This window comes from Drosophila pseudoobscura, chromosome X (assembly GCF_009870125.1).
Source record: "Drosophila pseudoobscura strain MV-25-SWS-2005 chromosome X, UCI_Dpse_MV25, whole genome shotgun sequence".
Classification (NCBI taxonomy): Eukaryota; Metazoa; Arthropoda; class Insecta; order Diptera; family Drosophilidae; genus Drosophila; species Drosophila pseudoobscura.
In genome coordinates, this window is record NC_046683.1 from 16,290,283 (window position 1) to 16,313,541 (window position 23,259).

Genomic DNA, 23,259 nt, shown 5'->3' on the forward strand with positions numbered 1-23,259 from the left:
TTGATATCACTAACAAACGCTTTTAGCTAAGGAATAATACACAATAAACTAAGGGCGCCAAAAAAAAAACCGCGATGTTATCGATGTATCTCCAGCTGTACTGTTAACACTTTGGCGCTTCATTTGGGATTTTCAATTAAATAAATTACCAGCTGAGTTAACTATGGCCATCTCAGTTGCGCACAAATTTCTTGCAACGGCACGATGTTAGAGGCATGCCTCACGTCCAGCTCAAACTGGCGAAGCAGCAACTGGCGCCCAAAACAGCTGGCGGCGACGCAGAAGAACAACTTATGGCTCGCTGTGACGGCTGAAGACTTGTCTGGCCAAGTTAGTCTGAGTTTTACCACGGCCCGAGACGGTTTAAGCCAAGCGACGCGATTATAATACGGAATCCGAATACGAATGCGAGTTCGAGTCCGAACCGTACCGTACCATACCGAGTCGTTTATTTGCTCTATAAGAAAGAAAGAAAGGTGCGCGCGCGCATGCGCTGTCGTTTAAACCAAGCTGAAAGTAATATTAATAGTATTAAGAAAACCGAAAAAGCGAGTGGAGTGTTCTGCAAGACAGAGCGTGAAGTGCAGCCGACTGCTGAATTGTTTTTGTTTTGTTTTGTTTTGTTTTGTTCAAGCCTTTGCATTGTTGTTGTTGGTAAATAGTTTATACAGATAAATATGCGGAAAATCTAATCCGTTAAAACGTAACAATAAACGACGTCAACTGGCTATTGATTACAAGATTACAAGTCGTGTGTGTGACACTTTTGCAGTGCAGGAAAACAGGTTATTGTCATTGCTATTTATTGTTGCTGTTGCCTTTGCTGTTGCTGTTCCTGGTGCTGAGGGCATTTTGGCACACTCACCTGCTCGCTCGCTGGCAGCCTGGCAGAAACGCGGTCATGCCGCTTAACCTGCCCTGGTTATAGATCCCGACCCAAAGCGTATTTATCAGTGGAACCGACGGCGAAGGAGCCGGAACTGGGCGAAGCGGCAGTAGCAGCTGCCTTCCACTACAATCCAGGATGTCGGACATTTACTACTGCAGTAATAGCCAGGTGAGTGATCTAGGCATTCCCTCATCAGAGGAAATCACTTGCTGCCACTGGAGAAGAACTCGTTCAGCCATCAGGAAATGGGGCCACATTTCTGATGCACCTTTTTAGAACTCAAGAAAAAACCTCTTCAAAGTTGAAGATTTTGATATGTTCTTCTGCTAAAAAGATTTGAGTAAAAGGACTCAAAGATTCATATTTTTCTGACCATAAAATAGAATAAATTCAATACGTTTGTTGAGTTTTACATGATACTATAGATTTTAAGGATTTTTTGGTCTTCTTATTAATTTTTGACTACAAATCAAAGCAAATGGCAAATATATTGCAATTTTTGTTGAGACTTTCCCTATATACATATACATATCTTGCTCGATCCCAAAGCGATTATATAAATTCTGAAAAGGGCAACGAAAAACCAGACATCTGTAATCTGTAAATCTGTAAATCTGTCTGGGAAACGTTTGAAATTGTTTCTTTTCTTTTTGGCGATCTCGCCTAAAACGGCTTTCCAATCGTTGCTTGATGGCTGCTCCATCGTCATTTGTCATAATTGGAAATTGGTCGAACAGACATAATTAATGAAACAAAAGTAAAAGCGCCAAGCAACCGGGCGGCCAGTCGTAAAAAAAAACAAAAGCAAACTACTGTTTGATTTTGTCATCTCGCCGATTGCATAATGCCTGCCTGCACTAGTATCTGGGGTATTGATAGCCATAGCCCCCTGCACACGATTTTCAAGGGGGCATCCGTCGAATCACCCAATACTCCCCTCTCCCTAGCTATCCATATATCTGTAATTCGAGTATTTGTTTGGGATCTGGCTACTGTGAAGTTTATGGAAATCATAATGATAGTCAGCTAAAAGCCCCGCCTCCTCTTTGAGGGGGCAGTCACCAGCATCCACACATAATCGAAGAGAGACCCAGACACAGAGAAAAAAGAATACAAACAACAATATTTGAAAATATGTGTCTCAAAATATCGCTGTTTTCAAATATAGGGATATAGAAATAGGGAGCTCCTGGAAATACATATGGCTATTGGGTTTCGTTTTTTCCAGTGTAAAGTCTGAGGCTCGGCTGTCGGCTGTGTGGCTTTTTCAAGTGAAAGTGCGTCCCGTTATAAGCCAATTTTGACTTAGTAACTTACTTTTGCTGCTGCTGCTGCTGCTGCTACTGCCTTAGGGGCATGGCTTTAAAAAATGATGCCCGCCTCGGCCGCCTTCTGCATTGGTATTACAATACTACTACGAGTATAACCAAAAGAAATCAAAAGTTTTACTGGAGTGCGTCGCCGTCGCCGTCGTCATCGGCTTGGTCTTGGTCTTGGTCTTTGTGATTTTAATTATACCCGATACTCAAAATGAGTATTGGGGTATATTAGATTTGTGGTAAAAGTGGATGTGTGTAACGTCCAGAAGGAATCGTTTCCGACCCTATAAAGTATATATATTCTTGATCAGCATCAATAGCCGAGTCGATTGAGCCATGTCTGTCTGTCCGTCTGTCCGTCCGTCCGTCTGTCCGTCTGTCCGTCTGTCCGTCCCCTTCAGCGCCTAATGCTCAAAGACTATAAGAGCTAGAGCAACGATGTTTTGGATCCAGACTTCTGTGATATGTCACTGCTCCAAAAATATTTAAAAAGTTTGCCCCGCCCACTTCCGCCCCCACAAAGGCCGAAAATCTGTGGCATCCACAATTTTAAAGATACGAGAAAACTAAAAACGCAGAATCGTAGAAGATGACTATATCTTACAGAGTGCAAAATCTGAACCAGATCGTATAATTATTATAGCCAGAATCACGAAAACAATTTCACTCTTTCTCGCTCTGTCTCACTCTAACACACAGGTTTCATGGTCGGTTTTGCCAATTGCAAAATATGAGTTCAAGGATCTCAGAACCTATAAAAGCCAGAACAACCAAATTTGGTATCCACACTCCTGTGATATCGGACCTTGACCGTTTCCTGTCCAAATTTCGCCACACCCCCTTCCGCCCCCGCAAAGGACGAAAATCTGAGGCAACCACAAATCTCAGAGACTATTAAGGCTAGAGTAACCAAATTTGGTACACACACTCCTTTAAGATGTCACTATAAAACGTATATCTCAGAATTTCGCCCCACCCCCATCCGCCCCCACAAAGGACGAAAATCTGTTGCATCCACAATATTGCAGATTCGAGAAAACTAAAAACGCAGAATCATAGATAATGACCATATCTATGAGATTGCTGAATCTGGATCAGATCAGATCATTTTTATAGCCAACAGGAACAAATCAATTTTCACTGGCTACGCAGCGCCCGACGTCACGCTCAGACTGATTTTCTGTCTCTCTCGCACGCACTCTTTGTCGTGTCGTTTAATATTAGCGGCGTCTGCCGGAGGAGAGCCATACTGACTTAGTATCGGGTATAACCGTAGAGTTGCGGTGTCCGCAGCAACTCACAACGTTCCACCTCGTTTTCAGCTGTTTTCATGCAAAAATTATGGCGGTTGGGTTTGATTGTTGTTGTTGTTTCAGCAGTGGAGTGGCTTTTCTTTTCTTTTTGGTATAGTAATTTTGTATTATTTCCCTCTTCCCAGCCGGCAGCAGCCGCTTTTACGAGTGTGCATGTGGCGTGTATAAATTTGTTTGTGAAATGAATCGTTGGAGACTTTTGTTACCATAGCTGTTTCTCTTTCTTTGGGCCTTTGTTTGTTTTCTTGGCTGATGAGAATTTTTCCAAAAACCCTAAATATGTCGCCTTTAACAATGAAGTTGAAAAACGAGCTCTGCAACACCGAATCAGTGGATACTCTGAAGCACTATTATAGGGCAAATCTGTACACATCAATTGACTGTTTATGGTAGTGAATCGCAGTAGAAATGGGGTTCTAGTGGTTCTTCCTGAATTTTTTTATCATAATAACATAAATATAATCCTTAAAAATATATCTTTGTTTGAATAGATTTGTGCATGCTAATTGTAGAAACTTTCTGAAATAAAAAGTAGCCAATAGTATTAAATATTTATTCATTCAATCACTTCAGTTTCCTGCTGTTTTAAGAGTTTTTCTATTGCGATTTTTTATGGATAAATAGTTTTAATAATAATAAAAATAGTTTTAATTTGGCCATATTTAAGCTATATATTTTCTTAAAACATACCTTCAAATCTCAATGGAAAATATTTCTGGATTTTTTCAACTAAGGATAATCATATGCTGAGATTATCAAAATTTCAAAAACAAATAAAAACGCCTTGAAGTGGACATTTTTCCTATATGTATTCTTGTTTTCAATATAGGTATATTTAATATTATTTTATCCAAAGTTTTTCTAGTATAAATATGATGGATTACTGTAGGTGTACCATCTGGAGTGCGAAGGAATTGTCTGAGCAGAAAGTCCCTAAATGATCACCATTAGAAAATGAATTCCCATAGGGTATTTGTGGTTTCTTGTGTAGAAGTTTTCATAATTAAAGTACATCTAACAAACAATATGTATGCAGGAATTGTCTGAGCAAAATTCATCAAATTATGCCCATTAGAAGGCGGGTTGGGGTCGGGTAGGGTCGGGTTCTTATGGGTAGGCCCCATAAGTGAACCAAGGCCACAGATAATCATGATAAAATATGAACAAAAAGAAACGTTTGTTAAGGGTAGTATGGGTACCAAGGTTTTTGCGTTGACCAGAGTTTTGTACGGCTTTTGGGTTATTTATTGTTGATTGTTGATTGTTGCAGGGCGTGTGTGTGGCGCTCATAGGGCGCTCGCTCATTGTTGTTGTTGTTGTTGTTGTTGTTGTTGTAGTTGTTGTTGTTGTTGTAGGTGGTGTTGGCCGCCAAAGGCGGCATGCATACTACAAGCCGACTATTGAGCAATTTGGTTTTTATGTTGGGATTGTTATTTTGCAGTTGTCTCTCTGGTTTCTTTTCGTAGTTGTCTTTTTTTCTCTTCTGGAGTCTCCGCCCGCCGCAATTTCATCAGTTCGGCAATCTGAAATCGTACGAGTATAGGTGGGCATACCTACTACATATACATATACATATACATACATGTGCCAGAGTGTGGGCCAGCAAGGCATTCCAATAAGTCTATGGGTCTGCATATACATATGTATGTATGTATGTAAGTCTAGTCTAAGGCCTCTCTCGCACCGCATTTTATGCGCCAAAAGTGATTGCAGCGACAACAACGACAACAAACTCGTTTGGCTTAGAAACAAACGCAACAACTTTCAGTTGTCTGCCGCTACACCCCCTAGCCCCTGGCCTCCAGCCCCCATGCCCCTCCGCCCCTCTGCCCCCTAGCCACGGCCTTTGCGGCTATTTCTCGTATGGCTTATCTTGCTCGTGGAACCCCATTACTGCTGCTGCTGCTGCTGTTATTTTCGGTTTTTGTTCAAAGATTTTTACTCCCTCTCTCTCTATCGCTCTTTCTTCTCTTTTTGCACAATCACCCCAACACCCCAACGGCAACCAAAAAGGCTGACGCCATTTGCAGAGACCCCCCCCCCCCCCCCCCCCCTTCAACATAGACAAAAAAAAGAACCCAATCCAATGAACCGATTAACAGCTGTGTAAAAGGCGCTAACTTTTTTATGGTGTCAGTCGGGAACCATTCCCCAAAACATACTATTCCTCACTGATGACTCCCAAATGTTAATTGAACTCCAATCTTCAGTCGCGGAGATGCGTGAACATATGGGGACTACTATCTCAAAGACCATGAGAACTTGACTCAAGAAAGGATAGACGGGAATCCTATTCCTGATTCTTCACTCCACTCCCTCCGTTTTGTCACAGTTTTGTGTCCGTCTGTCTCTCTCTCTCTCTCTGTCGTCACATTTTGCAGTCATGTGCAACAGGTTCACAAGACACTAACAACTAACTAGAAAAGGCAGCCAGCAATATGAAATGAAATGTTGTTGCCATTTTGCCAAATGCCACCAGACAGCCGGCGACAAAAGCAACAACTACCACTGCCGAGACTCAGTCTAGAAATAAGCTTGAGCCAAGCTTTGATTTTTATACCCTGTACACCCATAGGGAGCTCAAAAACGAGGGTGTACTGTGTTTTTGCGCAAACAGACAATAACAAAAAACCCAATGCATATTCCATCTTATGCCCTTGATTTCGGGAACTTTAAGAAACAGAGGAGCCAAAGATCTGTGCGCTTTGATAGCTTTGAGGTTTGAGGAGGGTATCTCCCTGGTCGACACTCTTATCTGTTTAGAGTTCTTGCTGGTTTTCTTTTAGCTCAAATCAAATGTTTCATTGAGCGACCTTTTGACAGAGCAAAGCAGTAGAAGCAGCTGAGCAAAGCGCTCTCAGACATCTCTCTCTCTCACACACAGACACATGGTGGGAGAGCACGAGCACGCCAGGCACTCTCATGCTGGCCCATCAAGCAGTATCGATAAACGCTTTATGGGTGGGAGTAAAAGGAAAGAGAGTCACAGCCACAGCGAGAGCTCAGGAGAACTTTCTCTGGCTGGGACGGTGGATGGCATTTGATGAAGGGGGCTTGCATTTATCGTAAAATGTCATTGAAATAAATTAGAAGCAGAAAACAGAAGAGGAGAGGTGGCAGTGCCAGTGCCTGTGCCAGTGCCAGAAGAATAAGCAGAAGACAAAAGCCACAAAAGACGAGATCGCTGCTGTTTCTGTTGCTGCTGCTGCTTCTGCCTCTGCTACAGAGGAGCCCCAAAGAAAGTAGCACAAATCATTGGCTTTTGCCTCTGCCACTGCTTCTGCTTCTTCTTTTCCATCATCATGATCATGCGCTTCTGCCACTGCTTGCTGCCTTGGCGCTGCTTCATTATGAGCTTTTATTAACTGCGATTTATGGGGGAATGTCTTTTAATTTCAATTTCCTTTCGTTTATGTCTGCACATGTGTGCTTCGCCCTTTACTTTCCAATTGGCAATGGTTTATTAACAGTGCTCACCCCGAGCCCCGCACCCCGAGCCCCACTGCCCCGGCTCAACCATTCCAACCGATTTCCATTGCCAAAATACCTCCGCTCTTCTGCAGCTCTGTTCAGCTTGTACGCACTGCTTGCAGTTGGCTGCTGCTTCGCCAGCCTTGAACTGCCTGACGACGCCTCTGCGTGGGCAAGCTGTGTTTTGATACCCTCTGCGCGATATATTACAGTTTTGGGCATGCAACACCCGAATCGATTTAGCTGACTGAATCTTTGCGCAGACTCTTATAAGATTGGATAGGTAACGTAAATGATTATATATGAAGGTCTGCAAATATTAAATTCGCACAAGCGAATACTGCTAATAAGTATGTATGCCCGATAATTGAAAAACAACTTATATTACGTGTGCATGATGCGATGACATTAATCCTCGACTTGAGCTGCAAAAGAGTCTGCCAGTGAATTGCGAAAACAACATAAATGTCGTGTGCATGACGTTGTTGTAGAGTTCTCTTCAATAAACCTCTGCAAGGGTATCTAACCAATCGGTCATCGGTAGATTCGTTTCTTTTTTGTTTTGTTTTAATCTTTTACCTTTTCTGGCATTTTCTCCAGTGCAGTTTTTTTGTTTGTTTTTCGATTCTGCTGTCCAAAATAGTTGCAAAATTTCAATTAAATATGCAAATCCCAGCGGAAATTAACTTTTACGGGCAAAGTGGAAGCAGTTTGGGAAATTGTGGGAATTATAGCCTCCACATAATTTTGGCGACTACTACCTTGAGTTGCATACAAATTGCCAAAGAGATTATCGCATGCAAATTTCGCAGACGAGCAGTTCATCAACCCATTTTTGTATCTTTTTAATTGTGTGGTGTCCGATTTGCATCCAATCTATATATTCTACTTTGGTTCCCAAAACAATCCCTGACCCAGGCCACCCATCCAGCAGCTAGAAACAGGGCCATTCCCAGTTGGGCTTACTCAATCGCATTCTGAATAAGTAATTCGCGACAACAGCAGAGAGGCAACCAGCGGCAATGAGAAATGTTAAGAAAGCGCCCATAGGCATTCCAATAAATCGCTGAGAGCGGAGAACTTTCTACTTCATTTGGAATGCAAAGCAAAGGCCGCGCTTGGAGATGGTAAAAACTTGTGGGCCCCCACCATCACCATTGCTACTCAAAAATGGGAATAGATCAGTTGAAAGTCTGGATAAGATTGGATTGGCTTGGGCAACATTTGTGCTCTGGATTGAATTGAAATCGCTGCCAAATTCGAGTACAAATTGTCCAAGAGATTATCAAAATTAGTGGATCATTTTGTTTTTTTTTTTTGGTATCGTCCCGCACCCATGGCTAGCCAGAGGCAAAGCCAGTTGGCTTGGTTCGGCTTGGATGAGAGCGACAATTTGTAGACGACTCTGTTTGCTGGATTGCATTTTGATTTGCCACAATTGTTGTTATTGTGGGCAGAGCGAATGAGTGAGTCACAGAAGTTGGCTTCACCCAATCCCAAACCCAAACCCAGAGCCAATTTATGTGAGACACACACACCCTAAAACGGCAACCCAGTTTCATAGTTGCCAGCTTGAAAAATCAGTTTTCAGTCACGTCTCGTCGTCGTCGTCGTCATCGTCAATCGTTGCAGGCGAAAACGCCATCTAGTCGTACGTAGTCGCACTCATACTCGTATCTGGCAATGCCATCATTATCATCATCGTCTACCACGAGCTTCACCACGCACGTACTCTCCTGCCACCCGGCAAAGTCGAAGAGGCGGAGCGGCAGCCAAGGAGAAAGAGTGCTGATAGCGGATAGAAATGCTCCTTGAGGAGGTCAAAGCTGTTCATTTTGGTTTGGTTTTTTTTCGGTTGAACTCCCGCCTTGTCGTCTCGCAGGCTTTGTCTTCTCGGTCTCCGCTTCTTCGGTCTCTCCCTCATTGTTCAGTTGCAGCTTTCCCCCAGTTCGGCAAAACGTTCCGTTATTAATTCGTCACGATTGAGTGGCAGCTGTGGGCCTCGTCTGTGGCGTCTCTGGCGTCTACGGCTGCTCTGCTGCTCCAAGCGACGTCTACGGCTGCCACAGAGGCTGGGGCTGGGGCTGGGGCTGCGGCTGTGACTGTGGCTGCTTAAAGGGAAATTAGTGAAAAGCTGTCACAGCTGCCGTTCCCGTTCCCGTTCCCCATTTGCTCTGCGGCTGTTGCCATTGGCCGCACGTGGCCCCGACGCGGCTTCTAAGTGCAACATTGCAGCCGTCGCAGCGGCCAAACCCAGAGCGTGAGCCAGAAATGTGATATTTGAACAAGATACGAGTACAGATGTGTGTTGTGTTCCATTCCTAACTCAACGCACTGGGGCCTGTGCTGTCGTAAAGTGAACGCAATGAAACTTGACCAGAAGATTTCCTCAATCTCAGTCTCAGTCTCAAGTAATGTGGGATTGGTTGGATAATTGCTCAACCGAAGGGTGGGGTGGGGTGGCGACTACTCCTCTGCTTCAGCGTATTGAAATTTGACACAAAAGTGTGCCCACTCATGGCTCGGTTGGGTAATCATTGCAAAACTCTTATTAAAATCGTATTAAAAATATACAGTGTCATATGAAGGGCAGGTCTTAAGTTTAAGCACAGTTTAATGTTAGTTTAGGAGCTTTTCCAACAGCAAAACTAATTTTATCCCATAGATTGAACAGTTTTCTATAAGATGGGTTAATTTTTATATGTGTCATATAATTGCATTATTTTTCATAATTTTTTGAGGGAAATAAAGTCTGAAATGGCAGATTCCTTATATGACCATATAGGTGGTCAAGGATTCATCCTTATTTTTAATCCTGGAAAAGTGCCTATGTGAGAAGAGAGAATACCATTGAATGTGGTCTTAAAATATATCCAACAATCATATTTTTATAGATATACATGTGGCATGGCATGTTTTCTAATCCCCGAATAGTTCACTTTAATTATGGAGTGGTATTTTGGCATTCCCTGTTGCTTGTAGAATGCCTCTCATGGTTCCCACATGGCAAGGGCGAAAATCATGAATTCGGTCATCATCAGGCATCGCGCATCGTCCAGCTTTCCTTTTCAAAAGAAGAGGCAACAACAACAACAACAACAAAGAAAACATGGTGCAACTTTCTTCGTTTTGTGGCCATAAGGTCATCCATCCAGTCTGTCTTCTGTCCCCCCCGATCTCGGCCTTCGCTGTGAAAGTGCACGGCTTGTCTCGGCAGAGCGTTAGAGTTCAAAAGACTCAGGCCACGAACTCGTTTTCCCATTGACGACAAGTGTCATTCCGTGCCTTGCCATGCCATGCCATGCCATGCCATCATGCCACAGGCTTTAAAGAAGAGCCCCACTGAGGAGGAGGAGGACCGCTTTGTTGCAGAAGAGCCTCGCATTTTTGAATTGTTTGTCTTGTTGCAGGCGAAAGCGAATTTTTTTCGTGCCAATTGCAGTCGAAAAACCAAAATGAAAAAGCAACAACAATTTTCAAAGCCAAGGCGAGGCATGGCGCAAAATGAAAGTGTTTTTGTTGCTGCCGCCGCTGTGCGGCTGCTTGGTGGGGGCCGTCCCCGGCCCCCCTGCCACCCCGAGGAAACACGTTTCGGCAACATTAACGGCAGGCAACATGTTGCGCGTAAAACATGTTTACAAGACGGGCCTCCTCCCCAACGGCCGCGGCAGCGGCAGCGCCAACTCCACTCAACTCTCATCCCCAGCGAAATGAATTTTCCTAATTGGTGGCCGTGCGAAAGAAAAGCGAAAACGGACAGCACAGCAGCAGCCGCAGCAGCAGCGTATAATTTTGTTTAATAAAAAGAAAATTATTCAAGAAACAAAGAACAATTTAGTATTTTTTACGAGTCACTGAAGTCACTGAGGCCTCTTATGGCCACCTCCCAAAGGGACATCAGTTCCAGGTGGTTTTTTCTTGGATAGATGGATCCCCATCATAACTCATCATTTCGCTGGTCATCATGCCATCCATTACAAGGCTGTAACAAAGATAACAATGAAGCTGTCTAAAAATCTTTGATTTTCGTAGCACCTGGATCGGCTCACCAAAGAGGATATTACCTTAGAGATATTCTGGGTGCCGCACTATGGGTTGTGGAACAAAAGTGTTTCGGCTGCAGATGCCACAGTACATATCTATACGTTGTCTATGATCCGAGTCAGCTTGTCCGTGGCACGACTGGGCCACACGATACTTGGAGCTGGTACAGAAATCAGAACCCTAGGCCACACCATCCCTGAATTCAGATACTACGAGTATCATATGCAGCTTTAGATCCAACCAAGGATCATCAGAGATTAGTCAACAGATGAAATATTGTTCTATGAGGATTAGGATTATATTTGGATTCTTCTTTCATCCAAACTTTTTCTATTTTCAATTGTTAAACGATTTCCTTGGATTTGCTGTGTATAGTATGTATGTATTTCATAGTGTTAGCCGGTCTTGGAGATCATCAGTTAACGTAGAACAGAGAATAATGGGAACACGCGGCCGGCCACACAATCAAGCCAGCGAATAATCAAAAAATATGTAAATATGTTAAGCAAAATGAAACAAATAAACAATAAACAGCGAAAAAACAACAACAATACCAACTACAAATAAAGGTAACGCAGAAACTTTCTTTTACTCTGACGCTGACGCTGAAGTCGCGCAGTCGCTGTCGCAGTCGCTGTCGACGCTGGACATTGGGGCGCTGTTCGCTTGACATTGGACTGCTTTGACTTTGGTACTGCTTTGACTTTGGCTGTGCTTGCTGTTGTTGTTGTAACTGTTGATGTTTCTGTTGTTGTTTTAAATGGTTTTGGTGTTGGGTTTTAACTGGAGCAAACCATATAAATGGCCCTCGGGCGTTTGGGATGGGATGGGCAGCGGCGGGGCACGGCGTGTCGTGGCGTGGCGTGGCAGAGGGGAATGTGCTGCTACACTGTGCTAAATTTGGCAGTTGTTGCTGGTGACCAGACCGCCTCGGACAATTAGCACCTGTTCGGTTGGTTAGTTTCGGGCTTCTCGCGCATGTCTACTCCATTACCAGCTTTTGTAACGAAATGCTCGCACTATGGGTTGTTGAACAAAAAGTTTTTCAAATTTGTTTTGCAGATGAAAAAGTCCCGCGATGCGGACAAAACTTCATCCCCGGGGTCACAGGCACATACCAATGCGAATGCGGCATGCAACATAGCCGCAGCGACGGCAACGGCGGCTGCAGTGGCAGCAGCTGATAAAAAGAACAACAACAACAATTGCAGCAATCGCAACAAAGACAAATCCAATTTGCAGACAAATGGAGGAGGAGGAGGCAAAAATTGGAAGGTAAGCGTAAGCGTAAGCATAAGCGTAAATTGTAATTAAATATGAATTTGTGCGATAATTAAAGAAAAAAGAAAAACAAAAGGAAAAGCTACCAATTGGCTAAAAATTGGGTTGGAGAGGGAGAGAGAGAGGATGAAGGAAATGTGTGTGTTCGCGGTGATGTAACACGAAAGCTTACACACTGCCAACACGTGCGCCACGCATAATGCATTCGCGTCAGCAGAAATGAAAAGAGAAGACAAGAGTAGAGCACACTGCTTGCTTCGAGCCGTTATGCGGCCGAGTGACTTTTGACTTGCTTGGCCCCGCGCACTCTCTTTCTCTTCCACACTCCTCTTCTCTTTGAGAACGAGTGATCTGCAAGTGAAACAAAAGCTTCAGCCCCCGAAACTTGCCTGGCTTTCTTCTCTCTTTTGAGTGAGAGAGAGGGCGGGAGCGGGACAATTGCAACACCATGCTAATAAGTTTGCTCAATAAAAAAGTGTTGACCGATGCCCGAGATTATGAAATGAGGAAACCATTTGTGTTTAATTACACTTTTTGCCCCTGTTCATTTATTTTATTATTGTTATGCTACTTTGTCTCTGTCTGGCGGGCAGCATCACGCATCAGCTCAAGAAAAGTGGGCCATGCGCTGACTGACCCGTTTACAGAAAAATAGCAGCAGCAACAGCAGTAGTAGCAGCTCTTTTTTTTCCTTACTTGCGCTTTAATTATTTTCTAAATTGTGCCTGCCTGTGTTCTGTTTTGCCGCTTTCGCAATTGCAACATAAAAACCAAACCGCATTCAAGCTTCCCCCTCGCATCCGTTATGTTACGTGCTAGTTAAGCTCAAATAATTAATAAAACAACAGGCAGAGGCAGAAGCAGGCTTTTAAAGGGAGAGAGGCCGCTTAGGTTAAGTTAAGTTGCCTTCCGAAATCATTGACTGTTTTGGACATAAATGTACTGCTTGAACGTGCATATGCATTGACTGATTTCTAATTAAGCGATTCGGTTGCATGGATATAACATAAATAACTACCGCTATATTCCTACGTTCATACAAATGTACATGGGCAATAGAAATGTGTATTCCATCAGGCCTGTTTTGAATTATCTTTCAACTCGAACTATTTTTAGTGGCAAAAGTAATGGCAATCTTTACTCTTTCCATAAATTTAAAGTCTCTACAAAATAGGATATTGGCGTCGTTTTCATACAGACACAGACATCGTTTAGATTCTACATAATTAGCTGGCTCCAATATTTTTCAATAATTAAAACCTTAAATTTCAGCTGTCGGAGAATTGTCGTTTTAATTAAATAATTAAAGAATAATCTAGTATAATAATTGTAATACTGTATTATTCGATCGGACTCTATTATAGATTATTGTTACAGTTGCACTAGTGCGAATGATCGGACATATTAGGAGTAACGCCTATATTAAGCCTTTTTTTCGGCTAAGATGAAGAGTACGTTTTGAACACGATAAATATAAGATGGCTGTAGTGGGAAATGTAATCGCTGTTAACATTAATGTTCAACATGTTCTTGTTCTGTTGGGCTCGGCTTAGTGTGGGTAAACGCTGGCAGGAGCCCGGCTCAGCTGTTCCATATCATTAAGCTGGCAACGCCAGCGCGCACTTTTTGATTCCATTCGAGAAATTAAATTTACCAAAAGAAAAGTGAAGTCGAAAAAGGCTGGTAATTTCCTTAATTAAAGCAGAAGCTTCCGCAAATTCCAATGTTGCATGCCACATTTGCATGCACCAGCCACATAAACAGCAACCACAATCCAAGTCCATTTAAAACAAGTAAAGATTTTTCTCCGAGCCACCCCGATGATGGCGCGATGGATGGAGATACTCGTAGCTGCTCGAATGGACTGTTGTGGGGCTGTGGTTCGTTCCGTGTGTGGATTTAACGGCATGATTTGGCGTAAAATCAAAGCATTTAAGGCGCTTTAGTGGTCATTGACCAAATTGCCACCGACTCTGCTCGCTTAATTATTGAATCTGACCAAAAGTGTTTTCTTTTCGTTGCGCAGGGCATCGTCCACAGCAATCCAAATCCCAATGGCAATGGAGGAAGCGGCAACGGCGGCTCCACAGCCCTGCCCCCGAAGGTCTTTCACAATACTCGCTGTACGCGGCACCACAAGCCCCATCACAGCCACACCAATGGAGGAGGATCAGCAGTAGGAGCGGGAGCAGGTTCCGCAACGAATGGCTTGGACATCGCCCAACAAAGAGAGCGAGAACGGGAACGGGAAAGGGATCGCGACAGGGAGCGAGAGCGGGAGAGGGAGCGCGAGCGCGAGCGGGAGCGGGAACACCATCTGCATATGCACAACCATGCCCATGGTCTGAGAAGAAAATCGGAGTCTGTTCTGTCCACGGATTCGGATATACGCTTCACCCGCCGCAAGCTGGGAGACGGTCAGAAATGCGGCTGCGCTGTGATCGCCGGCTTCCTTATAGCCTTGCTCGTGGCCGGCGCATTTGTATATGTGGGATGTGAGTATGCCTCCTCTGGCACTGCACTGCGGCACTGCATCCATCTTTCACTGAATTCAATGCAAATTCTCTTGCAGACACCTATTTTCGTCCAGAGCCGCTGCCGGATCGCGTCTTTCGAGGCCGTTTCATGGTGCTCAACGACAAGTGGAGCATGGATCTGGCCAATCAGAACTCCCTGCGCTTCCAGCACAAGTCCAGGGACTACAGGGAGAGGATCAATCTCACCTTAAGGCGTTCGGATCTGCGGGAGGCCTACGAGGGCAGCGAGATCTTGGCCCTAGATGGGTGAGTAGCAATCAAATCCCACGTAGATGGCCCTCCACTAAAAATGAAATCCTTCCCCCCCTCACCTTCCACAGAAGCGAGGATAATAACAACATCATCGTGCACTTCAACATGATCTTTGATCCGTACGCGGGTCTGGTCAGCAGCGGTGAGCTCCTGGCGCTCTTCCATGAAGAGATGAGCGACCATCAGCGGCGGCACTTTGCCAATATGACCGTGGATGTGTCCAGTCTGAGCATCAAGGAGACCACGGGCCTGATTGAGGAGCCCATCATGTCCAGCTCCCCGCTGGGCGGGCACGATGAGACCACCGAGCCGGTTGTGACCACCACACCGGCGCCACCGCGTCGCTGTGAGCCCATCCAGCTGAGTTATTGCCGCCAGTTGGGCTACAACGTGACCACGTATCCCAATCTACTGGGCCATGCCAGCTACGAGCAGGTGGCTGAAGATTTGATCGTCTTCCGGGAGCTCGTGGATGGGGAATGCTATCGGGAAGCCTACGACTTTGTGTGCCGCCTGCTCCAGCCGCCCTGCGATACCCACGGCTCGAGCATGCAGCCAACGCCCGGCCATATATGCCGCGAGTACTGTGAATCCTTCATGGCCGGCTGTGGTAGTCGATTGCCCCAGCGTTTCCGTCAGTACTTCGACTGTGAACGCTTCCCGGAGTCGACGGGCACGCAGTCCTGCCAGCAGAAGCCGCACTGTGTCAGCGATATGCAGAGCAATGTGCAGAGTCCACGCCTCTGTGATGGCTATGCGGACTGTCCGGATCTATCCGACGAGCGCAGCTGCGCCTTCTGCTCCCCCAATGCCCTATACTGTGGCAGGGGCCGGGCATGTGTGCCTCGGAAGGCGCGATGCGATGGAAAGGCGGATTGCCCTGATGGAGCGGATGAGAAGGATTGCCGTGAGTGCTGTTGCGCAGAACCAGAGCCACCATCAAATGGTCTTGCTAATTCATGGCCTTTTTAAAACTTGCAGTTTCCATTGCTCCCCTGGCCGCGGATCTGCTGCAGCCTGAGCCCCTGGTTCCCTATTTGTCGCGCTTCCATGCCGCTGGCTATGCCGTGTTTTCGGAAAAGGGCGTGGTGGGCAAGCTGTGTGCCGAGGGACTCGAGGGCGATGCCAAGTTGGTGGTGCGCCAGACCGTCTCCGAGTCGCTATGCAAGTCATTGGGCTACGAGTAAGAATTAGGAAACCCCTGCCTCTAGCCCACCATCATCCGCACTGACATGTTGTTTCTCCCCTGCAGATCTGTGGAAATCTTCGACGTGCAAAACGATACAGAACAGCTGACGGACTACGTGCGGGTCCTGGATCCCCATGCGCCGGAAATCAGCTTCATCCGGACGCACTGTCCCCGGCGGCAAGTGTTGTATGTGGGCTGCGGCGACCTGAGATGCGGCGTTCAGTCGGCGCTTTTCAATGCCAAGCAACATCTGTCGCTGCCTAAGATGTCGGCCCCTGGGGACTGGCCGTGGTTGGTGGCCCTCTTCCGTGAGGACATCCATGTGTGCGATGGCACGCTCATATCGCAGGATTGGGTCCTCACCACGGAGGGCTGTTTTCAGGGTCAGCCCCGGGCCACCTGGATGGCCATTGTGGGTGCGGTGCGGCTCTCCGCCAAAGCCCCGTGGACGCAGAGGCGACGCATTATTGGGATGATTAAGAGTCCCGTCGAGGGCTCCACAGCGGCGCTGGTGCGCCTGGAGACTCCGGTTAGCTTCTCGGATCATGTGCGTCCCATCTGTCTGCCCGATGCACTGCAGCGAAGACACCTTGCTGCACCCGCCGTCCAGAGGCGTGCCTATGTACCAGTTGCCGAGCGCCTGGAGGGGCAACTGCCGGCGGTTCAAGTCCAGCGGAGTCCGCTGGCCCAGGAAACGCAACAGTTCTTCCTGATACCCTCCCAGGAGCAAATGGAGGGCTCCGGAAGTACAGAGGAAGCCCCGGAGGATGAGGCGGAGGAGGAAGAGGATCATTATTCACAGCAGGCGGAAGCAGCAGCCTCGTACATGCCCAGGGCAGAGGCACTGCACCAGGAGCTGGATTCCTATCCCCTGCCCGACCATGCCCCGCAGGTCAACTATTATGGCGGCAGTTCTTCCTCCTCCGCCGCCTACTCCTCGTCCACCACCCGCTCAGCCACAAAGCCAACTGCAGCTGGAGCCCAGCCCGTCCAGTCAGCAGCGCAGGAGCAGATCTGGACAAACTGCAACACGCTGGGCTGGTCCCGGCAGCGGGATCACCTGCAGCGAGTCCAGCTAAAGATCGGTGACATGGCGCCCTGCGAGAATGTGTCCATAGCCACGGTCAACTCCATGTGCATGGAGGCCACCTACCAGAAGTACGATTGCACGGTGAGTGATGTTCTTTTTTCTCTGGGTTCATACATGCTTTCGATTCGATGGACTATCTCAAGGATCAATTGTTTCTTTTTGCTGAAATATATTTATACAAATTGAGATAATTTGCGATCCGAACAAAGCAGAGATAGGGGAAGATCCCTATCTGTAGCGCAGCGGTGTGCACCCTTATCACTCTCAGTCGCGCACACTGCATGTATTTTGGTTTTAGGGAGGAGTTGAGGCAAGATCTTGCCCACAGCCACTGATGATGCCGAATAGTTCTTTATAGAGGGGGCTCTACCAATCTCGTCTGATTAAGATTAATTTATTCGTATACATTTATTTGGATTTCTTTTGGTTTCGAAATAACAATCTTAGTAGGAACAGCGGTTCAACCTTTATGCTTACAGATGCGATGAGTATTTAGTACATGTTTATATCGTATGTACGAGTGTTATACGTACTAGGGCTATGTACAGTTAATTTTTAGTAGCGTGTAAGCTATATGCGAATGGAGCGCATGGCAGGCAGCGGAGCAATGGATGCAGCTCGTCTGGGCTTCGCACAGACATCCAGACGCAAGCGCTTCGCCTGCGGCTGTTGGGGCTCCTCCCGGCTGGCATGGATCTCCGCCTCCCTCTGCAGCTGCTGCTGTGGCTGTCGTTCTCTTAGGAAACAGTTCTGACGACGCACAGGAGCCGCCTCCGAGCTGGGCAATGAGCCCAGGAAACAGTTTTGGCGATAAACAGCCACTGGCTTGTATTCCTCCTCCTGGTGCTCCTTCTTTCCCTGTTCCTGCTCCAGCGTCTGCTCCGTTGGCGTCGTCTCCTGATCTGTGTGACGCTTCCGCTTGATGGACTGGTTCAGGCTGTGGCCACGCCGCAGCTTCTGCCAGCTTAGACGCAGATGGAAAGTAATCTCCGGGCAGGGGAAGAGCAGTATGAAGTATTCCAAGAGCTGCGGCTCAAAGATATACCCGTTGCCATTGGTCAGAAGCAAGGCTTCTTTTTGTGTCTCCGGAATGCCAAAGCGGGCCATGGCTGGAAGAATTTTGAATATATTTTCTATGCTTTGATTCGCTCCTATGCTCCGTGACTCACCTTGGACTATGACCTCCTCATAGCTGTTTTCGGCTTCGCAGATTATGAAACTCGTCTCGCCTTGGAAGCAGATCTTCAGGCAGCTCTTGATATCCGTCATGTTTAACATTTATTTGGATGAAAAAAAGTATTCTTTCTTCTTGTTGTTGTCGCTTTCCACACTCTCTTTCCCTTCTCTGCTCTCTATGGATATTTTTCGCGTGCGATCGCTTGGAAGGTTGCCGAATAAATGCATTCTAGTGGCCGGCTCTCGTTTTATATATACACTGATGCCTCCTTCCATCCCTTCTCTTCCCCTGTCCCTCTTCCATGCTCTCTCTTTGTCTGACCGCTGCAGCTGCAGTAGGGCTGCTGTTCGTTATATGTAAGCGAAGTGGCGGGTCTTTTCGCTCCTTCTGTCCCCAGGTAGTCGGGCGTAACGGTGCGAGAGGGGGTGGGTTGTTGCTGAGAGCGGCAGGCAGCGAGCGTTCCAGAGAGAGAGCGAGAGAAAGAGATCGGACGGACGGGAAGGCGCGCTCATCTTAATCATCAAACACGTTCCTTCATGTCGCGTGCTGTGTGACGTCAGTAGTATCGCCAATTGGGGTTACACTGATTAAAATTGATTGTGAAATGCCAATAGAGCGGGGCACACCTTGAATGGGAGTTGGAGTTTATAATAAATTTACATACATACATACATGTATGTATTTTTATGTTTCACATAATATTCATTCGTTCTCTTTATAAATTTGTACATATTTAGATATAGTGCATACATATGTATGTACATATGTACATAGGCATATATGAACATATACATAGGTACATAGTTAGCTAGCATAGAAACATCGGTAAAAATTTCTTTTATATATCCCGCAATGCAGTTTAAAAAAACATTAACTTAAAAATCTAAATAATTTGGCAAATTTGAAAATGTAATTAAGATTTTCTTCACATTTTCTCAAAGTCGTTAATTAATAAGGACTAAAATCAGTAGTATCAAAAATTCAACCTGGATAAAAGAAAGTATTAACAATAACGAAAAATAATTAATAAAATAGTTGTATTTTAGCCTTTTTAATTTTTAAACATTGCTAAATATCTTGTACAATATAATAAGATGAGATAATGATAATGTATACCATAATCCATGAATAATTTAATCAGTCTAAACTGCACTTAAGTCTCGTTTATTAGCAGCTGTTTTACAAACAAATCTATCATGGAATTACAAAATACAAAACCTCAACCGATCTGTGAATTTTCCATCTCTCCCACAGCAAGAGGAGTACTCTGGAGCGCCCGTCCAATGCCTGATACCAGGCACCAATCAGTGGGCCCTCATCGGCGTCTCCTCCTGGCGCATCGCATGCGGTCCCACAGGTGTCGAGAGACCGCGTATGTACGACAAGATCGCCTCGAATGCCGCCTGGATACGGGAGACGGTGAATGCGGTGTAGCAGCCCGCAACACCCCTAGCATTTGTATAAAAAAGATCAGAATCAAATCGAACAACTATGTATGTATCTTTGTATTATGTAAAAAGAAACGAGGAGAAAACTTAACCGCTACTAACTGGGCTCCCTTTATTAGCACATACTGTATCTGTACTACTCTTTTTATACGTAATCTATTCTATTCTATTTTTTTTTTTTGCTGTTTTGTGTAATATTTATTAACTATGCTGTAATTGTATGTTAAACATGTCGAAAAAGAAGCACATTTAGTTGTTAGAAATTACTTTTAGCTGTTTGTAGAAAGATATTGTTGAATAAAATGAAATCAAGTGAAGCTCCTAAAAGCTCCAATAGCTCAGGATTCAGGTGGAAACGTGCATGGACTCCCATTTACCGTTGCTCTGCAGGCGATACTGAAAACGATCGGCTATCAGGCCCTGGCCCACTTTGAGAAAGTCCCAGCGTTGGGGCTGGAATTTCCAGCCGGTGCTACAAAGATTGGGGTTGAGAAAAACGGCTGGCGATGGGATGGGTTTTTATCTGGAATGCGTGGACTTACTAGCTAGCTGGCCTCTCGATGGGCTTCCCAGAGGTCAAGTGCTCTCTCAGGAAGGTGTCGTGCTTCAACTTTAGCTGATCGTAGTCCACGGGCTCGCCACAGGGAAAGACGTGGCCACGTATCTTGGCCGGCAAATCCTCTTTGTCCCACAAGGCATCCATTTCAGATTCGGGTAGCTCCACTGCCGTGGCCCCAATTAAACGCACCTGCCATGTGGTGTCCTTGCCATCAGCATCATCCTTTACGAGCGGCAGATAAAAGGTTATGCTGGCCTTCGGATTGGCCTGGAGATTCTTGCAGTTGCGCGTGTATCGATGGGTGATGTAGAACACATAGTTGTCGCTGGAGAGGCCACGATATACCACAGTTCGGTTGAGCACCCCGAATTCGTCATCTATAGTGGCCAGATTCATCTCTTTAAACGAGCCCTCCGGTTTCCCTTGATCAACTGTCTCTAGAAGATGCTTAAACATCTGCACAGGATCGATGGGAGGGTCAATGATTTTGGCTAACGATGATGTTTGGGCCATATTCCTGAACAATATGAATTTAAAATTTAAAAATCATGGCGCGCTTTATGATTTAACAGTTGCTCCAGCGTGCTGTAAGGTGCGATAAGTTCCTATCAGAACCGATTTCCGTATTGATAAAAACAGCTGTTAGCCAACAGTGCGCTTATCAATACTGAATAAAATCTGGGAGAAGACCGACACGACAATCTATTAAATTTCATTTTCAACGTTATATAAAAATCTATTAAAAGCAATTATTTAAATTAAGCCAATCAAGAAGAAAATTGATTCATCAATTGTATAAAATTATGTGGGCATGGCTAAATGTGCTATATAGCTGAGAATATTCCACGGAAGATCATAATCGAGGAATATGTAAAATGGAACTTGAATTCGTCAGTATATTTACGGTATCTTTTTTAACTGAGACGGTAGATTTCGGTATATTTCTGAGGGTCGGACCGTATATCTTATCGATAAATCCGCGGTCACACTGCCGACACGATAATAATTCATAGCCGAATTTAGCAAACGGCTCAGCTTTTGCTGGCTGAATCCCAACAATACCGACCATGACATCCATCCTGGACATGAAGGCCGGCCCGCCGGACTACTGGGCCGAGATCAGCAACTTCTTTCTGCCGCTAAAATATCTAATAACCAACGACCGGTTCGATGCGTTTGTCCAGGATATTGACTTGTATTACCTGATAAATGCTGTGTTTTGGATATTTGTGGCTCTGTCCTGTGGATTCTATGGGTTTCAGCGTGTTTTTCAGGTAAGTCCAAGTGCTCCAGCTGAATTGCAATATTCCACGACGGCGTTCACTCTCTTTTTGAGGGGTTGCTGAAATATTTTCGCGTTTATAAATAAACAGAGGGTGGTCAGTGGCGGTCTGGGGGTTGGTCGGTGGCCTAAATGGGGCACCTAAAATGTTAAAATACATTATTTGAATCCAACAGCTTTTTTCGATGGAAGAATAATGCACAAATGATAAACCATTTAAATTTAAAAAGTGGTCTTTCTAATCCGCTCCTGGCAGACAAACAACGATAGCATTAAGCCCCGACCACCAACGACCACTGACCGCCCGACCATAATACATTATCTGATGCGGCGTCAGACCAATGCTCGACTAATTGCCCACCACCCTTACCCTCCATTCCATCGTTTCCCTTTATTGGCAGTTCTTCCTCAAGTCGTCGAATATGAAGTACTTTAAGCGCAAACAATTCGCGAGACTGATTTGGAACATCGCCTTCTATGCAGCCAGCTGCCTGTTCCTGCACTTCTACAATGAGTTTATGATACTCCCCCAGCTGATGAAGAATCAGGGACGATACTCGCTCTTTTATTCGTCGGATAATCTCATCTTCTACCGGTCCCATCAATTGGAAAAGTTTCAGTTTTACTCAATTTTCATCATCACCTTCTACCTGCATGGAGCCATGCTGGACTACAAGGAGGCGGACTTTCTAGAGGTCGGCTCCAAAGGCCTCTACCTGTTGGCCCTCGTGGCCATCGATGTGTACAGGCATGTCTCGACTTGTTCTACTTGAATCGTACTTTAATGTGAGTCTATCCGTTTGGCCCACCCCTCCCATAGATATGAGAACTATTTTGTGGGCCTGAATCTCACGCTGGGGCTGTACAGCATACTCACCGAAGTGCTCGCCCTGCTCTCCCTGCCCAGCTCAAATCGGAATCGGCTGGTATATCAAATGTTCCTTGGCCTGAGGATCGCAGCGTGGGCGCATGTGTTCATCAATCTGCTACCCTTCAAGTATTTCATTCCCACTCTCTTTGCGAAGAACTTCAAGTTGCCTCTAAATGTAGCCATTTGGCTGTGGTACGGTCTCTCCATATGGAACTCCCCGGTGCTGCAGTACTTTTACCATCAGATATATCATTCGAATCCATCGGATTGCTCCGGTGAGGGATCTGCGGCGAAGTAAGACCTTTATTTTCTCAGAGTTCGCTGTATTTATAAAATCATTGCCCTTTAGATGCATCCTGGTCAAGGACTCCATTGAGTACCGTCACTACAAGACGCTAAAAAAGGCCTATCTTGAGGTAAAACTGGCCCATGAAAAGGCCACGGCTAATGCCATGCCAGCCAGCGAATCCACCTCGGCCTCGGCTAAAACCTTTCAGGCCATCAAATGTAAGTAGACACAACTATTTTTGGAGACGC

At 45.6% G+C, this 23,259-nt stretch overlaps 4 protein-coding genes across 7 annotated transcripts in view; 2 read left to right on the forward strand and 2 right to left on the reverse strand.

The window, feature by feature from the left end:
* Positions 1-169: 169 nt before the first annotated feature.
* On the forward strand, positions 170-20,327 carry LOC4814483 (uncharacterized). Of its 3 annotated transcripts, XM_001354597.4 has the most exons (8): positions 170-1,057; positions 12,099-12,311; positions 14,344-14,812; positions 14,890-15,100; positions 15,175-16,013; positions 16,088-16,289; positions 16,359-17,466; positions 19,817-20,327. In XM_001354597.4, the coding sequence occupies exons 1-8, from the start codon at positions 1,025-1,027 to the stop codon at positions 19,994-19,996; spliced, it is 3,255 nt and encodes a 1,084-aa protein (XP_001354633.3). In that variant the 5' UTR covers positions 170-1,024; the 3' UTR covers positions 19,997-20,327. The 3 variants fall into 3 exon arrangements, with proteins under 3 accessions (XP_001354633.3, XP_015041525.2, XP_033237460.1); XM_015186039.2 differs by lacking the exon at positions 12,099-12,311 and having other exon boundaries at positions 171-1,057; XM_033381569.1 differs by lacking the exons at positions 170-1,057; positions 12,099-12,311 and adding an exon at positions 14,123-14,197.
* Positions 17,769-18,813, reverse strand: Corp (Companion of reaper). Its single transcript, XM_001354598.4, has 2 exons — positions 18,555-18,813; positions 17,769-18,494 (listed from the first exon to the last, which is right to left on the reverse strand). The coding sequence occupies exons 1-2, from the start codon at positions 18,661-18,663 to the stop codon at positions 17,956-17,958; spliced, it is 648 nt and encodes a 215-aa protein (XP_001354634.2). The 5' UTR covers positions 18,664-18,813; the 3' UTR covers positions 17,769-17,955.
* On the reverse strand, positions 20,098-21,888 carry LOC4815086 (pyridoxine/pyridoxamine 5'-phosphate oxidase). The gene is made up of 3 exons (XM_001354596.4): positions 21,772-21,888; positions 20,553-21,086; positions 20,098-20,482 (listed from the first exon to the last, which is right to left on the reverse strand). Exons 2-3 carry the CDS (start codon positions 21,080-21,082, stop codon positions 20,356-20,358), a joined length of 657 nt encoding a protein of 218 aa, XP_001354632.2. The 5' UTR covers positions 21,083-21,086; positions 21,772-21,888; the 3' UTR covers positions 20,098-20,355.
* The window catches only part of LOC6901254 (uncharacterized), a 2,308-nt gene continuing 507 nt past the window's right edge, over positions 21,459-23,259 (forward strand). Inside the window, exons 1-4 of one of the 2 annotated variants that reach the window (XM_033381571.1) lie at positions 21,459-21,843; positions 22,265-22,599; positions 22,672-23,016; positions 23,072-23,229. In XM_033381571.1, the coding sequence (XP_033237462.1) occupies positions 21,637-21,843; positions 22,265-22,599; positions 22,672-23,016; positions 23,072-23,229 (1,045 nt within the window). In that variant the 5' untranslated portion in view covers positions 21,459-21,636. Of the gene's footprint in view, positions 21,844-22,252; positions 22,600-22,671; positions 23,017-23,071; positions 23,230-23,259 lie in introns of both variants that reach the window. The other variant, XM_002133919.3, reaches the window with a different exon arrangement.